Source organism: Budorcas taxicolor, chromosome 22 (assembly GCF_023091745.1).
Source record: "Budorcas taxicolor isolate Tak-1 chromosome 22, Takin1.1, whole genome shotgun sequence".
NCBI lineage: Eukaryota > Metazoa > Chordata > Mammalia > Artiodactyla > Bovidae > Budorcas > Budorcas taxicolor.
The window spans coordinates 57385756-57404080 of record NC_068931.1 but is presented as its reverse complement, the minus strand read 5'-3'; the positions used below and the strand labels follow the sequence as shown (position 1 = coordinate 57404080).

At 45.0% G+C, this 18325-nt stretch overlaps 1 protein-coding gene across 1 annotated transcript in view; it reads left to right on the top strand.

Moving 5' to 3' along the window:
* Positions 1-713: 713 nt before the first annotated feature.
* ATP8B1 (ATPase phospholipid transporting 8B1) overlaps positions 714-18325 on the top strand; it is a 53082-nt gene continuing 35470 nt past the window's right edge. Inside the window, exons 1-10 of the mRNA XM_052660463.1 lie at positions 714-894; positions 9850-9947; positions 11843-11956; positions 13355-13453; positions 13568-13629; positions 14874-14946; positions 15061-15131; positions 16945-17027; positions 17373-17531; positions 17695-17783. Coding sequence (XP_052516423.1) covers positions 714-894; positions 9850-9947; positions 11843-11956; positions 13355-13453; positions 13568-13629; positions 14874-14946; positions 15061-15131; positions 16945-17027; positions 17373-17531; positions 17695-17783 — 1029 coding nt within the window. The remainder of the gene's footprint in view (positions 895-9849; positions 9948-11842; positions 11957-13354; positions 13454-13567; positions 13630-14873; positions 14947-15060; positions 15132-16944; positions 17028-17372; positions 17532-17694; positions 17784-18325) is intronic.

The window sequence follows — 18325 nt, the reverse complement described above, 5'->3', positions numbered from 1 at the left end:
TTGTGTGGTATCATTTTATGCGATGGTGTATACACAAACACAAATTCTAAATATAAGGAGTGGGTGGTGACAGTTAGGAAAATAGGCTAGAATGTGTTTTCAAGAAGCCATTAGGAAAATTTGAGGACTAAGCTGGTATTTAAAATACATCACACAGTAAAAGCTCAGAATATTAATGTTAATGGCAACCAGATATTGTAGGACAGTGGTTTTCAAACTTTGAAAGCAGGGCACACTTCCCAAGAGAAATTCAATTCCATTAAGACCCACAATGCAAATAAACATGTATGTGTCAGCTTTGCAAAATTTTTAACCAAACAGTACTCTTTCTATGCCTGTTGTACTCTGATATTTTAAAATTTGTTTCATTTTATTTTAATGTTGGTTGTGAACCAATTAATCTTGCTGGGTAGAGACACACAATTTGAAATCTTAAAGCTTGTATACCCTTAAAAAAAGTTGGTAGCTACATTATTGTTGTTATAAATTCTTACCCAAGCATTTAATCAATAATGAATGGTTTTGTTCTTATTTGCATGATAAGTTGAACTTTGGGGGTCCTTCATCAGTCATATTTCCATGTGGGTAAATAACGTTCTGTCAAAAGTGTCATAAGCAAATGCAGGAAGAATTCAACCAGAAACTAGGCACGGGTCCTGTTTCACTCTGGTTTCCCTTGCTTTTAAACCAGGTAGTTCCAGTTTACCAGCAGAATGAGTACAGAAAGAGACTCAGAAACGACGTTTGACGAGGATTCTCAGCCTAATGATGAAGTGGTCCCCTACAGTGATGATGAAACAGAAGATGAGCTTGACGATCACGAACCGGCGGTGGAACCACAGCAGAATCGGGTTAACAAAGACGCGGAGGAAACCCGGGAGCCGTTCAAAAAAGGTAACATGCTGGAATCAGGAGACCAGGCAGCTGTCTGTCTTCATGCGGGCAGAAGCAACAGGGGCCAAGGACGGATGCTCCGAGAGGCATCTTCTTTCTTTTAGCTTCAGATGAAACTTGATGGGCTGGGACAGGTACACACTGTCCTCGGAGTGGTAGGGCTGGTGGACCATAGCTGTCAAGTTCTGCAGAGAAAACAGAAGGTTCTTGCTACATGTCTCTATTTTTAGAAAGGAGCTGAGTGGGGAAGAATTTGCTGGTTACCACACCCAGGAACCTTGGAGTCACCGTAACGTTTGTTCAGTCCTTTGTGAATATAAAATGGTTTGACTTTTTAGTAATAGGGGGAGAATGTGTAGGTCTCTGTCACGAGGGGCTGTGATGCAGCAAAGAGTGCTCCCTGCCCCGAATCAGGGCTGCTTCAAGGCCGGCTCTGGACCATGGATTGGCAGACATTTTCCGCCAGGGGACAAGTAGTAGCTATTTCAGGCTTTGTGACTCATAGGGTCTCTGTCGCAACTTACTCAGCACCGCTGATGTTTCTTGAAAATGGCCGTAGACAGCCTGTCATTTGGGGTTATAGAACGTAGCTGACTTTTATGGTTGCGCTTTTTTTCTCCCGTGACTTTTCTATTTCATTTCCTACAAATACATGCAGTCTTTTCTTCTAGCTCTTACACTCCAGGAGGAAGCCGATCCTTTGGTCTTTATAGCCCAGATATGCTCCATAGTCCAAGCTGAAAATGTTTTTCCTCCCCGGTCCTTTCAATCCCAGCGACGTAACTGGTTTCTCATTCACAGAAACCGCCAGGAAGCTGTTCTGTTTCTGCCTCTCCTGCCGCACCTCGTTCCAGCCTCAGTCAGAATAGCCTCTGGTTTTGTCTGGTTTCCGCATCATTGCTGAGCCCCCTTCCAGGCCTGCCAGAAGCCTGCTTCCCTTATCTTTCCCTGCCCCCAGTCTCCCCTCCAGGATTCTGCTGCCTGTTAAGCTGATTTGTTTGTTTGTTTTCCAAAGAGATTTCACCTGTAGAAAAACAGATAAAGCACGAAATCCCCCTGATGTAATGATTCCTCCTGCTCTGCTCAGATGGTGCCCGTCTTCTGCTCTTCTGTGCGGGGAGGTCCTGATGGGGAGGTGATGTCTGCGTGTGCCCACGAGGGCCACCTCCCACCACAGGCTCTGAGACCTAGGGAGGCTGCCTGCTGAACTACATCGTTTCCCCTCCTCAGCTTCCTGTATCAAACCCTGAGCAGGATCAGGTCTTCCTGTGGATATCTGGCCGTAATTTTAAGCCATTGAGTATCAGCGCCTCCTGAGCAGGCACTGAAATCACTATAACTGGGCTTTGTTGAAATGGAATCACTGCCAGTCTGATGAGGAATGTGGCCTCTGTCATAACAGGTCCAGACTGGATAGTGTTCGAATGGGGATAAGGCTGGAGTCGCCGGACGAGTTAGCAAGGGGAGTTCTAGTTGATTGCCCCAATGGTAAATAACGTGTTTCTTCCTCATTCCTTCTTCCGCTGTACTTTTCAAGTTTTATATAACCATCATGGATTCGACCCTATGTAGGTATCTGATGAGCTGGCTGAGAATGGGCTTGGTGTGTGTAGGGGTGAACTTTGCTGTTGGGCTTGCTGCCATGTTATCAGATGTGTGGTCCAGGACAAGGAAACGGACAGGGTTGGGTGCCTGTGGAATTGTCCGAGGGGCACGTAGTGGGTGGAAACGCTCACCTCTGTTTTTTTCCAGCTCTGCCTTCACATTCTACTGCCCAGGGTTCTTTGCTGGTCATGCAGCTCCCAGGTCATATTTCTCATAGATTGCTACCTTGAACACAGGCATTGCAGGGGGCTCAGACTTGATCTTGGCTCTTCAGAGTCTTTTCCAAGGATAGGGAAATTTGGTGATTCTCAAAACCCCTTTCAAATGACTTTCAAAATACCATTATTATTATTATTATTATGACCTAGTGACCGAGAGACCACTAGTTCTCGACCAGGGATGGGACCCAGGCCCCTGTGATGCCAAGTCCTAACCACTGGATGGCCAGTGGAATTCCCCCAAGTATTATTATTCTGACCCCTCTGTATGCCCTTCCCAGACACACAGAGGACACTCAGCAAGTGCATGGCCCCTTTCCTTTCATTCTTGCTTCTACCCTGCGCCCCCGCAGCCAGTCTCTGCATCCTCTCCTGCATCCCCCTTCTCTCCCTTCTTCCTCTGCGTCCTTCTTTCCCCCTCTTAATTTTCCCCCCATAGCCCTACTTGGGCATTTTCCCAGTCATTCTGACTTCCTTTTTAACTGCCATCTGTCTTGACATTTTACATGAAGGGCAGTTTTCTTCAACGAGCTCTCACCCTGTGAAGTTCCCTCCAGCTGAGTGCCACCAGGGACCCGAGCCTCTTCCAGCAGAGCAGCGTCTAAGAGTGCCGGAACCACGTTCATTTTTCTTAACCATGTTTTAGTGCAGAAATTTGGTTCTCTTTTTTTTAAAGATGCTTAGCCCCACTTTGGTAAGCAAGTGCGTTGAGAAACCCATTGCAAGTACTATTCAGTGGAAGGACATTTCTTATCTGCTGCTAGAATCAGGATCAGATGTAAGCCTGCTGTCAGAATGTGCCTTGAGGGAAGAAAAACCCGCAGATTTTACTAATGTTCATGTACCCTTGGCTTCCTTTGTGCAGCTGTTGACAAAACTAAGGGGGAATGTTTCCATGTGATGGGATGGACATTCTTTTGTGAACACACAAGAATGGTATGTCCCAAGTATGTTCTGGGAAGCACTGTTTCTACCAGATATTTCTGGACACAGAGCTTCTTTGGTCCCTGAGACTGGAAACCCAGAATTCTTTATCCTCTTGAAGTTTAAGGTTATCTATTAGCATATAAAAATCCCGGAAAGCTTTGACTCTAAAGAAACCCGTTTAATTTTATTCAGTCACAGGTTCCTGAAATTCCTTGACTCCAGGTGGTTTGTTGGTTTGTTTGTGAATGTAGCTTACCCATCCACCCTCCTGGTAGCCCCAGGCCAACTCCTCGGGTAGTTCTGTGTCAGTCAGGAACCAGCGTAGAGGTGAAAGTCTTTGGGAATAAACACGTGCTCTGCCTTAGCACACTGCCTTGCTTTTCTGAGCCTGGGGATGGGACGAGAAAGCTGTCTCCTGCCTCCTCGGCCGCTTTGCTTGGTGAGTTAACCCTCCCCTCTTCTCGCACTGGCTGGCTTACAAACGCACGTAACCGTGTCCCTTTCCTGCAGCAAACTCTTACCTGGATCCTGCTTTCTGCCTGGGGCAGCTGTCCTGTCTCCTGATCTCCTGACCGAGCTTCTGGAAACCCATTTCTCTACCATCCCAGCCCTCTGTTCCCCTGGTCCTTCCCCTCTGCGGGCCGCCCCAGCTCCCTAAGGATGACGCTTTCAGCAAGATCACCAAGAACCCCAGTGCCCGGTCCAGTGGGCGTTTTGTCACCCATCCTCTTCCCACGTCCGTTTGCCCTGAAGCACTTGACCTTCTTGACAGCCTCTCCTTCAGGAAACGGCCTCCCTGACAGGACGGCGCTTTTGATCCTGACACTCCTGTTCCTCCTCTCTCCTGGCTACTCTACATCCCACCTTTAAGGTGTTCCCCACCCCGGGCACGCTTTCTTCTCTGTCTACAGGCCTGCCTGTGCAAGCTCATTCATTTCCCTTACTGCATCTCTGTTTGTGACTCGGAGAGGCGGTGAGCGTGCTGGTACACAGCGAGGATGCTGGGTGCGGGCTGTGAGGATTTCAGCCTTGGCTTCATCACTTTCTAGCTCTGTGACCTTGAGGGAAGGACTTCTTTGTCTGTGCCTCAATGTCTCCATCCGTAAAATGGACTTAACATGAGTACCAACCTCATCAGGTGGTTGGTTGTGAGGATTAAATCAGAAACTAAGTGTGAAGGAATGAGGACATTGTCAGGCATGCCGTAAATGCTTAGTCCATACTGGTGGTTTTCACCCCCACCCGTCATCTCCTCTCACCTTTTCACCATTAGATCACCTTCTTGACCCTTCTGCTTCCCTTTGGGGTATTCAGATTTTCCTGGACCACCTCCAGGCTGAAGCTGCTGGGTCATTCTTTTTAACAGATCCTTCCATCTCCAAATCTAAGCACACTGAATGGATGGAGAGATGTCTGGGCCAAAGAACAGTTAATTTTTCAGCAATGAGTTTGCCCACATATGTAAAGAAAATTTTGGTGATTTAGTGTGTTCCCGACCTCTGCCACCTTAGAAACCCCTCCTGCTGGTACAACCTTCTCCAGCCTTCTCTGTTTTTGCAGACCTGTGGCCATTCTGCTGACCCCACCCCCAGGCTTTCCTGTGTACCTCACTGGCTTCTCAGATAACACTTTAGACTGAGTCTTGGGTAGTTCAGCTCACCTGCAGGAGGGCAAGACACAGTGTCTTCAAACAGAGAAGATAGAGCGCTGTATTGATGGAAAAGTCCCTCCGTCCACATCTAAAATGACAGGGACGAAGCTAAATGTTGCAAAAAGAGTCTCGATCATGTAGTGACTTCGGCTTTTAATGGATCCACGTGTGGTTCCTCTCCAGGAGCTGTGACGAAAGAGCCTGCTTTGGACGGGAGTCAGGGAGCACTTCCTAGTGGAAAGGCATGCCCGAGCTGCCAAGAGAGAGATGAGGAGGAGTTAACTAGGGGTGGGGAGAGGAAGGAGGCTGCACAGTGGGGGCCACGTCCAGACACCGTGGCAGGAGGTAGCGTGGCACGCCTGTGGCATGTGGAGGAGCTGGAATTCAGCCTGGGGCAACAAGGACCTTATGGGGAGAGGACTGTTGTATCTCACGCCCCCTCCTTTTCAGCATGCATCGCAGTGTGACTTGGAAACCACTGGTGTTATTTTACTCTCTGCTTGTACAGTGCCCTCCTTCCAGCAAATCTGCAAGTGCTCCAAGGACCCAAGGTCCAACCTGTCTTGTTTGTTCTGAGCTGGTGTCGGGGCAGCAGGCTTGGGGGGGCATTTGTGACTGACAGCAGGAGAGGCTTCAGAGAGATATGAATAGGGAACCAGGTCAGGCCTCCCTTGGTCAAGGAAGGCTTCCTGGAGGTGAGGACACCTGTGCTGCGTCCTGAGTAAAGGCGAGTGGCAAGTTGACCCCCAGGGTCTCGGAAAGGGTGTGCCAGGGCGAGGCAGTGGGAAGGAGGGCTCCCAGGGGCTGAGAGTTCAGGAAGCCTCCAGCCATTTTGGAGCTTGATGATGGGTGGGGCGGTGGCCATGCTGAAGAGTTTGGATGCTTTGCTGAGGGCGTCAGGAGCCGTGCCAGCAATTTAGGCTGAAAACGGCGGGCTACTGCCACTCTGCTGCTGTTTCCTCCTCTCAGTCCCGTCTCCATCCCTGCGGAAGACTGCCCGGCCCTGGGATCCGATTCCACCTGCTTCCCCTGTTGGCTCAGGCCCGTGTGACCAGGCCCTATCTTCCTCTGACCGAGATGGCTGCATGCAGCTTACAGCCTTAGTCGCATGTTTGATTTGGAATGGAATGCAACGTGTATTTGTGCGTGTATGTGGACTTATTCAAAGATACTTTTAAGATTTACTCATTGTTGAATGTAGGTGTGTTTCTTCCCCATGACTGCGTAGATTTCCATCTTTTCCTGTCTTCTCTCTTGATTTATTCCCATTCACCATCCCATTGCCTTTAGGGATAATTTTTTTTTATTGACTTTTTTTTTTTTTTTGGCAGCACCGCATGGCTTGCGGGATCTAATTTCCCCAACCAGGGATTGAACCTGGGTCCTTGGTGGCAAAAACTTTGAGTCCTAACCACTGAACTGCCAGGGAATGCCCTTGAATAATATTTTCAAAAAATTAAACATAATGGCATCCTGACCATAAGAAAATCGAGCGACTTACATATATTGATTTAAATCTACTTATTATTTAATTAACCTATTATAAACATATTTACTGTCATCCTATAAAGGGAAAGAATTGAATTACAAATGATTTTTCCCCAAAGAGAATAGGCTTGATGAAACGGTTGCACTGTTGCACACAGGATTGATAAAAGGGTACAGAAGAGAATGAACTCCCCACCCTGCCTGTTCTGTCTCTGCTTTTGCCCGTTTCTCCTGTGTCCTCTGGAGACATAACAGATACCACTTTCTGCAAAGAATACTTACAAACGCGAGACCTTACATACCCATAGATACATATACACATAGGCACACGTGTGCAAGTGTGTGTATCCCTAGTGTGCACTCATTCTGTGTGTTACACACCTGCACGGTCAGGGTAATTTGACGACCTCCCCTGTCATGAGGTACATATAAAGCTACTTCATTCTTGTTTGTGGACCACACAGACTTTCATTGTGTGGATATTTAACCAGCTGCTCATAGTGGTATTTAGGCTGTTTCTAATCTCCCTGATAAACAGGGCTGCATTGAATAGCCCTGAGATATGTTATTTCTTTATCCAAGAGTGTACACACACTCAGTGAGCATGTCTGTGTTGAAGTTTGATAGATGTGGCCAACTTGTTCTCTGCAGAGACCACTAAGAGGGCCTGTTTATTTTGCCTTTGTGGGATAAAAATGGGTACCTCACTGAAGAATTGCCCTTGTTTTTTGATGAACTTGGGTATCTTTTCATATTTTTAAGAGCCATTGAATTTCTCTTTGTATGAATGATCTATTTGTCCTTCACCCATTTCCCTCTTGGGTTGCTTTTTGTTTGTTTTCTGATGCTAAACTTGTGATCATTTAACTCTGCTGGTTTGCTGTAGTCCGTACCAACCAATACAGCTTTTTGGTTGCAGAGTTGTCCATAATCAAGAATTCAGAATGAGGGGTCAGGTAAAACTGACTTTCTCTGCCAGATGGTGATGGTCAAAGGACTTGGTGGCCACAACACCCAACACATGTAGCCATACTTACCTGTGTTACATACATGTTTTCCAGGTGATCTTGAGCCAGTGGCTGGTGGTAAATGCATTGATGGTTTTATTAGGCACAACCCTTCTGAGTTAATTTCCTTCTTGCTTTTAACCAAAGGGTCATCAGGTGAAGGTGAATTTTTTTGTTAGTTAATATATTACTTCTCTTTTCTTGGTCAATATTTCCATTCTAGAAAATGGTACAAGATTTCTACTTTTTCTATAAATTAGCCTTGGGGTCCAAGTGTCCAGTAAGTTTCTCTGTTTTAACTGGGTACTTAGTAAATGTTTGATCCAAAACGTAAATATTTCCAAGTGCTATTTTGCTACCTTTCCTAAGGCATGTGCTTAACACAACACTTCTCAAACCATACTAATAGATGTTCTGTGAAATTTTTTAAAAATGTGCCCCTGGTCACATTAATTTTGAAAAGATTGAATTAAATAAAATTACGTTCTTTACTATAGGACTTCTCAGAGACTTTAATACAGCAGCGGGTCTATTGAATGTCCAAGAGGAGGCTGTTGGATACTGGGTTTCACAAATGTATTTGACCACAGAAACCGTTTTCACTTTCTTTATGGTCTCTCACTGAACTACTCCTCAAGCAATTAGCATGAAACTCAGAAAAGTATCAGAAGAAGGAATCAGTTACTTTGCTGACTGAAATTAGGCCAAATTTGTATGAATTGGGCCAAATGAGGAACCCTGTTAGAAATAGTTATTTTGATTACTTGACAGCAATCCAATTTCTGAAATTAACTACAGATGCTGCTGTCGTTAAGCTCAGGGTGCAGCAGACGAAGACACCAGTTGCTTTCTCCAAGCTCTCCAAGGTCTTATTCACAGTGTAAAATGAAGAGACCAAAGTCATTTCTGATAGACATCCACTGCCCTACTTGAGGTCAGATACCACCTTCAGTCTGAAGCATCCCAATCAAATCAGTCTGGAGGTGACGGGGTTGTGTGGAGACAGAGGAACCGTTGGCTGGAGGACTTAATTATGAAGCAAATTTAAGGAGCCACAAGGAGGGCGAAGAATCCAGCGTATGAACAGGGCGGCTTATTCTTTCCTCTTGAGCACTTCTGACTTTGGTTTTTATCCCTTCTCATTGGTCATTTCTCCCTTTTTGAGGAATCTTAATTATTTTTCTTTTCAACCTTCCTGAATTCTCAAACAGCAGTTCTCAGAGGTGTTCTAGACACTGGTGACCAGGGCTGTGTCACGAGTCATCTGAGAGCCACATGAAACCGTTAACCATTTGCAGATTTTACCGTAAAATAGAAAGAGGAGGGCATGGCACCCGACTCCAGTCTTCTTGCCTGGAGAATCCCATGGACAGAGGAGCGTGGCGGGCTACAGTCCATGGGGTCGCAAAGAGTCAGACACGACTGAAGCGACAGTGCACACACACACACTTTTTGTAAACCAAGTAAATGAGTTTGAAGAAATAATTTAACTTAATTTAGCTGTGACCTTGTGGGGCTCTGGGGTTTTTGTTCAGGCCGTGTTTAAATGAGGATTTCTCTTTTAGAATCAAACGTTCTATGAATAGTGGTCAATTTATAACATGGTCATTGGCTTGCTGAGGCTGCCCTAACAAATTACCACGAACTGGGCGACTTGAATGCAGAAGCGTGTTATGTCACAGTCCTGGAGGCTAGAAGTCTGAGATCGGTGTGTGGTGGTGCGTTGATTCCTCCTGAGGGCTGTGAGGGAGGGTCTGTTCCAGGCCTCGCTCCTTGGCTGGACTGTCTCCCCTCCGTGGGCATCTCTGAGTCTTGGCTTGACTGTCTCCCCTCTGTGGGCATCTCTGAGCCCTGGCTTCCTTCTGTTCTAAGGACAGCAGTCATGTTGGATTAGGGTCCTCTCCAATGACCCCACTTTAACTTGCATCTGAGTGAATCTTGTTTACAAATAAGGTCATACTCTGAGGTACCGGATGGGGTTAGAGCTTTAATGTGTGAGTCTAGGAAAGACATAATTCAGCCCATAGCAACAGGCTAATTTTCTCTTTCTTTTTTGAAGACTGTACATGGCAAGTCAAAGCCAATGACCGACGCTTCCATGAACAGCCTCAGTTTATGAACACAGTATTCTTTTGCATTAAGGAGAGCAAATATGCGGTAAGTTGATTTTAATTCGTTAGCTTTATTAAAAGCCAGTTTTTGTTTTTGTTTTTTCCCAATAGCCATGATGCTTACTTGCTTTGTGTGACACCTGCCTTCCAGGTAACCCTTGGCCTGGGGCCATTGACAGTCATTGTTAGCTCTCTAGAATGTCATTTTTAAAATTGAAGTACAGTTGATTTACAATGTTGTATCAATGTCTGCTGTACAGCAAAGTGATTCAGTTTTTATATATATATATATATATATATATATATATGTATGTATATTTCTTTAAAAAATTCTTTTCCATTCTGGTTTATCCCAGGACATTGAATAAGACTTCACTGTTGATCCATCCTGTATATACTAGCTTTCGTCTGCTAGCTGCACACTCCCAGTCCACTCTCCCTGGCAGTCACAGATCTGTTCTCTATGTCTGTGAGTCGGTTTCTGTTTCCCAGATAAGTCCACGTGTGTCTTATTTTAGATTTCCTGGAGTGTCCTTTTTTCTCATTGCATTAAGATGAACTGCCTTAAGGGGTACGGGGCAGTGTGAAACAAAACACAGTTGATTGAAATTTTCCCTCTGAATAGACAAAGCTCTTTTTAAGAAATTTTATCAAAGAGCATACAGTAATATCACAGATGCCTCGCTTTTTGACAGTAATAAGAATTTGAAAGGAATCTTGGTAACTTATCTCTCCATCCTTGGCCTGTGATGGATTCAGAGACTTTGAAGATATTTTTGCCCCCAAAATGCTTATTACCATTGAAATATAAAGAACATGAGCTGAGTCTGGGCTGACATGTTGTCTGTTAGATTCCTGGGACTGCTCACAGAATACCACCAACTGGGTGGTGTAAGACAGCAGAAATTTATTCTCTTACAATTTGAAAAGGCCCGAAGTCTAAAATCAAGGTGTCAGTGGGCTGATTCCTTCTGGGGGATCCTCGGGAGAGGCTGCTGCAGACGTCTCCTTGGTCTCTGGCTAACAGATCTTGGTGATCCTTAGCGACACACCACTCCAGTCTCTGTCTCCCTGTATGTTTCTCTGCCTGTGCCCAGTTTTCCTCTACAAAGGCCAGCAGGCCTAATCATTGCATTAGGCCTTAATCCAAGGTGACCTCACTGTAACTTGATCACCTCAGCAAAAAACGTATTTCTAACATTTGGTTGGCCAAAAAGTTTGTTCGGATTTTTCTGTCCCATCTGATGGGAAAACCCAGACAAACTTTTTGGCTAACCCAGTAAGATGACCATCGCAGGTCACAGGGTCAGAACTTGAGTGTATCTTTGGGGGGCACACAATTCAACCCACACCTGTGTCTTTGACCCTTAAACACCCTCCATTGCCCTTATAAGAATGTTCCTTTTCCACCCATGTTGACACATCTCATTTTCTCATCTTGGCCCTATTTTCTAAGAGGCTCTAAGGATCAAGAAACCCAACAGCAGAATCTGTTTGGTCACAGTGAGAGTTGCCAAAGAGACCTTTGAGGTGAAATCTCTGTGTCTTGTGACTCTCTTGACGTAAGCCTCCAAGGTGTCATTTCGAGGCCCAGTTAGAAGTAAAAACTTAAAGAAAATCTCAGTATCTTTCAAACAAATTATAGCCTTGCGTGCCTGTAGGCCACAGGGCTGATTTTTGTGCCTGGGCTTCCCTGGTGGCTCAGCTGGTAAGGAATCTGCCTGCAATGCGGGAGACCTGGGTTCGATCCCTGGGTTGGGAAGATCCCCTGGAGGAGAGTGTGGCAACCCACTCCAGTATTCTGGCCTGGGGAATTACATGCACTATACAGTCCATGGGGTCACAAAGAGTCAGATACAACTGAGCGACTTTCACTTCATACATTGTGTATTTTGGTAAGCGTGGGACCGTTTAGAATGATTTTCTCATTTTTCCCAACAGAATAATGCAATTAAAACATACAAATACAATGCGTTGACCTTTCTACCAATGAATTTGTTTGAGCAGTTTAAGAGAGCGGCCAATTTCTATTTCCTGATCCTTCTCATCTTACAGGTAATAATACTCTTTCATATCTTAAATCTGTTTTGAGTTATGATGACTCAGTAACATTCAGGTTGTTAGTGTTTAAATTGTACATAAAATACAAACAATCTTGAAAGTTTTCTATATGGTCATCTGGGTTCTGGATGTAAGAGAGTGTGACTAATACCCAGAATCAGTTCACAAACAGTGTTACATGAACACTGAACCTGAGCAGATGCAGATGTTATTTTAATTCTGTTTTTTAAAAAGTTCAGTTTCATACTTACGTCAGTGAAAACATACTGATGTCATTGTTAAAATGATTTTCCTGAAGTGAGTCAAATTCAAATGTTCAGTTTGTGAAACAGCTGTACCTTAAAATGAAATCTACATGCTTGGCTTTTATTTTTTATTTAGTTGCCAAAAGGTTATTGATTTTTATTAGGATTTTTGTCACAATTTTCATAATTATTTTTCTGACCTGGTTTTACACTGAAAAGGCCTTTTTTTTTTTTTCTCCTACTTGGGGCAAGAAGTCCACTTCATCTGGAGAGCATTACTTTTATCTACCTAGGAACTACTTTATGATCAAAGAAACTATATACTCTCTAGTTGCCAGAGTTTCCACCTTTAGCACTTGATGTGCCAGTTACAAAGGATGGCATCTCCACTTGGTTTCATCATATTCTTATGTCAAGCATTTGATTTGGAGAATAGTCTCACCTGCTGGGATTCGCCCAGTGTAGTTTTGTGAAACTGTAACCTGTGTGTCTGAGTGGAGATGGCGGACGCACGGGTGGAGGGAAGACTCAGGAGGGAGAGCTAGACCCTGAGCAGATTTAGTGGAATCTGAGACCTGCTGACTTGATCATAAGGCGTGGTCTTATCGAGCGGGGCCTTAGAGACAGGCTCGTGTAGAGAGAAACATGCCAAGTTTACAGTGCTGCTCCATGACGAGTGGGCCGCTTTCCCTTCCTTCCTTCCAGAAGGAAAAGGGGCGTTCTGCCTTACTATAGTCGCAGTAACATGGGAAATGAGCTGCCTCCCCCCATCTCGCCACACCTTGATTATCTTTCCTGAAGGCACAGCGATCCAGGTGTGGGTACTGGTAACAGCCTTAGGCCTTTCCTTGCACTGTTCCTTCACGTAATTCTTGTAGTCTGCAAAATTAGTATTGAGTTGGCCGAAAAGATCGTGTGGGTTTTTCTGTAACGTGTCTCTGTCTCTAGGCTCTTTTCCAGGAAGCCAGAAGCTAGAGAGAGAGGCAGGAGAAAGGTTAGCTGGGTGCTTCGGCATCTTTCCATGGCTGCTGTGCAGGATGCCAGCTGGATGATGGTGGGGATCAGGCTTAACATTAGCGGTTGCCTGCCTGTAGCTCTGCTGTGTCTTCCCAAGCACACATGTCTGCCATTTTTCAATCTCTTTCAGGCAATCCCTCAAATCTCGACCCTGGCGTGGTACACCACGCTGGTGCCCTTGCTTGTGGTGCTGGGCGTCACGGCCATCAAAGACCTTGTGGATGATGTGGTAAGGATTTCTCATGCAACCTCCTCCTCACCGCTGCAAGCGTATTTTCTAGTGGCATTCATACTGGCCGTTTTGAGATGATTAAAATAACCTTTCCTCATCCCTCCTCTCAAGGCGCGCCATAAAATGGACAAGGAAATCAACAATAGGACGTGTGAAGTCATTAAGGATGGCAGGTACCGTGCCTTTCTGAATATGTCTTTTCATCCAAGGATGTAATATGCAAATACATCCAGAAGCAACCTGAGAGATAACTAGGAACTTGGAAGTCTAAAGGCGCATGAACCTTTTCCTCGTAAAGGCCTCTCTCCACTTCCTGAGACGAGCCTGTCCCCAGGTTGGAGTCCAGGCAGTTGCCTGCTGGAGGTCTGAGTCCTCAGTCCTCCTGGGTTTCCTTCAGCCTGGAGCGTGCGACTCCATCTCCGCTCTCCCCCAGCGATTTGCCCAAACGTCCTGAAACCCTTCAGGAATCCCCAGCTATAGTGGTCCCTCCCTTCGCTGGGCTTTCAGAGCATTTTGTTTTTATCTTTCTTGTTATGAGCTGAGTTTTCTTAGAATTAGTTGTGTTGAAATCTCATCATCTGCAGTATCTCTGAGGTCTACCATACTACATTTTAAATTTTTTAAAATGTTCATTTGTTAGACAGTCAAATGGGTGTTTCCAGGAGAATTTAATACCAAAGGAAGCAATCTTTTTATTTTATCAATATTCTTATGAGGTTTATTAGAAGAGTGATACACTCGTTAAAAAGATAAGTTTAAACACTAGAGAGGAGACAAGTTAAGAACTAGAGTTGGGGACTTCCCTGGTGGTCCCGTGGCTAAGACTCTGGGCTCCTGATGCAGGGGACCCAGGTTCGATCCCTGGTTGGGGAAACAGATCCCAGATGCTGCAACTAAGAGTCTGCATGCCCCAACTAAAGATCCTGCATGCTGCAATGAAGATCAAAGATCCCGAGTGCTGCTACTAAGACCCAATGCAGCCAAATGTGTATGAAAACCAAAGTATCGTGAACATTCCAGATGGCTATGTGGGGTCCATAATGCTTCCCTCTCCTGGGATCAGCAGGCGATGGGTAACTGAGTGGAAGGAAGTAGACGGGCTGGGAGCACAGGACATGAGCAAAAACAGAGGGGTGACATGTGTCTCCTTCCTGCACATTTAATACGCACCTGCTGAGCCCCGATCACGCAACGCAGGATGGAAAGGAACGCATCAAAATTAGAGCCGCCTTTGTTTCTTCCTCCAGAGGAGAAGATGATCCTTATGACCCCTTAATCATCAGCTGGCTGACCTTCTGGCTGACCTTCCCCTGGGATATACCTTCCCCAGAATTTTTGGCTCCCAGACAACAGAATCCAAATCCCCTGCCAGTAACTTGAAGAGTGCCACTGAACTATCATTCTTTTCTACATTCAGGTTCAAAGTTGCCAAGTGGAAAGACATTCAAGTCGGAGATGTCATTCGCCTGAAAAAAAATGACTTCATCCCAGTAAGTGGGCTCAAGCTCTGCTGTCTCATTCCTTACCCTTCCATCTGACCTGGCGTTCGATTCTGCCTCGGGTGTGGGGGTCTCTGTGTTACTGGTGTGTTTTGTTTCAAACAGGCTGACATCCTGCTGCTGTCGAGCTCCGAACCTAACAGCCTCTGCTACGTGGAAACGGCCGAACTGGATGGGTGAGTGGGTCTTAGGCGGGCAGATTGGGAAGCTCATCTTTGGAAGGCTGACCATTGTTACGTGAAACTTGTGCACTTGGACAGGAAGCCCTGAGGTCTGGCCTTACCTCTACCCGCTGGATGCCCAGCAACCTCTCCATGTAGGAGACCAACCTCTCGTTATCTTTGCCTTTTCCCCTAGAGAGTACTCACAGGACAAGCAAGAAGACGGCAGTGGTCCGACTCCTTAGTAGACCAACTTCTCTTGACCTTATTCTGTATTTGCGAGCCTATCTTCAAGGAGAGTGAAGCTCTGATTACAGAATGTGTGCCTGAGCCCTTTACCCACTGCTGAGCAGTGTCAGACTGACAAACGGCTGCTAGTAACTATTTCGGGGGAAAAAAATAGATTTTTAAAGTCTTTGCCGGTGGACAGTTTTCTCCCTTTGATGGTTTTTGTTACTATGCCACCACTTGAAAGGATTTTTGGGACCATTTTGACCAGTTTTCAGTACATTTATGGAATACCTACTGGGTTGCATTAGTTTTACATGGTAGGTCATTTAATCTTTTTTTTCTTTTAATTAAAAAAATCAGTATTCTTTCTTATTATTGAGCTGCACTGGGTCCTAGTTGCAGCATGTAAGATCCAATTCCCCAACCAGGGACCGAACCCAGGCCCCCTGCATTAAAGATGCGGAGTCCCAGCCCCTGGACCACCAGGGAAGTTCCTCATTTTATCTTTTCAGCAACCGTATGAGATGTGTGTTATCACCTTGACGTACCCCGTGAGGAAACTGAGGCCCTGGAGGTGAGGTAGCCCGCCCAAGATCACACAGGGGTGGCAGAGTTGGGGCGCTGCCCCCTCTGCTCACTCCCCAGGCTGCTGCCTGTGTTCCTCTCTTGGCATCAGCCCCTTTCCCACACCCACGATGAGCATAAGCTTCTATGGAGACAGATCATCCGAGTCAAAGCGAGGTCTGTAAGTCAGTCAGTTGATCGTTCAACCTAAACTGTAAAACAGCTCTTATTCCCACAAGTGAAAGATCCTGAAGTTTTGCAAAGATAGAAACTCCTAGCATGCCCTTTCAGAGCAAACAGAATGGAAAGTTGAGAACTGCTGGTCCACTTCTTAGTAGATGGGAATCCCCAGTCCATCTTCGTGGGGCTTGAAATAAATGACTCACCGCAGGAAGCTTGGCTTGCTCCCCAGGGTGCATGTGCCCAGCCTGGCCCTGGGGGTCCTCTTGCCTGTGTTTTGCCTTCCACTGTGTGTGTGTGTGGGTGGGTGAACATGCTTAGTACTGGGGGTAAGATGATCACCTCCTTCCTTAGACAGAATTCATCTTTCTTTCTTTTTTTTTGAAGAATTCATCTTTCAAAGGATCCGGTTATTCACTCTGGGCAATATTAAACTAATAGAGTCTTGACCCTTTCTATAACAAATATGTATCCTAGAGTTATCTTAGTGTGATTAAATGTTAGAAAGAAAGTTTTAAATAGCAGTTTGGTAGTCTTGGCTGGTGGTAAGAATTAAGTTAGTAAGGAGAGAGACAGGAAGCTTCTGGGTACCTGGGGCCTACCCAGGTTGCCTCATAGTAACAAACAGTAAAAGGGGGCCAACATTTCCTGGGTCAGGAGTTTTTCTCTAGTTCAGGGGATAACTTCATCCAAAGCTGAAGTTCCAAGGAGAATAGAGAGTTTGAAAACAGAAAAGGCTGATTATTTAGCTTTCGCTTCCTGGTATACCTAACGTTACTTCGTACAGTGTTCTTTATACTCCTTTTCCAACTCTGAAATTTGCTCATGTAATTCTTGTGTCCTTTCCCTTTAGAGAAACCAACTTAAAGTTCAAAATGGCACTTGAAATCACACACCAGTATCTCCAAGAAGAAAGCTCACTGGCAACATTTGATGGTTTGTGCAAATATGTCTTTTTGTTGTTGTTTGGTCACTAAGCTGTGTCCGACCCTTTGCAACCCCGTGGACTGTAGCCTACCAGGCTCCCCTGTCCACGTGATTCTCCAGGCAACAATAAGAGCGTGGGTTGCCATTTCCTTCTCCAGGGGATTTTCCCGACCCAGGGTCAAGCCTGCGTCTCCTACATTGGCAGGGGGGTTCTTTACCACTAACCCCCCAGGAAAGCCCTAACATGTCTTACTTTGTATTAAATTTCCATTGCTTGGTTCAGTCTGTATATTAATTAAAACCAGAAAATCTTTCATATGTGAGTACTTATGTGAATCATATCTCTTTTAAAAGGTTTTATTGAATGTGAGGAACCGAATAACCGACTAGATAAGTTTACAGGAACACTATTTTGGAAAAACACAAGTTTTCCTTTGGATGCTGATAAAATTTTATTACGTGGTTGTGTCATCAGGAACACCGATTTCTGCCATGGATTGGTCATTTTTGCAGGTACTTTTGAAGTCTCTTGGGAAATTGATCTGTAGGCTCATTAAAGATGTAAATGAGGAAACTGATTGTCCTTTCTCTATTGAAACCCAAGAGAGTTATTTTATTGACATGCTAGTGAATTGATTTTCCCAATTGTTGATCAGATTGAAATTTCCATTTCTAGGTGCTGACTCTAAAATAATGAAGAATAGTGGGAAAACCAGATTTAAAAGAACTAAAATTGATTACTTGATGAACTACATGGTTTATACGGTATTTATTTTCTGTTTTGGTAGATTGCTATCTTTTGCTCTAATTTTCTTCTATGTTTTTCTGATGCAAAGAAATTTTACCTCTGTGGGCCAAGTAGAAAAATTCACAAGGTGGGGGAGAAGAGATTCCCTTACCTTTTCTCAGAAATGCCACATCTCCAATAGGAGACTCTCTCTGGGAATGTGAATCCCAGTTGTAGGGTACCCTGAGTTGATACCTGAGTGATCACCCTATAGAGTCATCAGTTGGGAAACTAGGGAGTCTTAGATAAGTTCGTAGGACTACGCCCCTGAAGTCAATATAAGATTGATTTTACTGCTGTTACTTTCCCACAGGGATAACTCTCTTAAAAGCAAACCTTTATCCCCCAAAATATACTGTGTAAGTCCAAATATAAGGCAAGTTTATGTTAAGGTGAGTCAAAGATCTATCTCCAAGACCACTCCCAGTATTGATGATTCATGAGGAAGACTTGAATTCAGCCTATAATTGTTCTCATAGTTAGGACTTACTATGAGAAGTATTGCTTATTACAAAGCAAG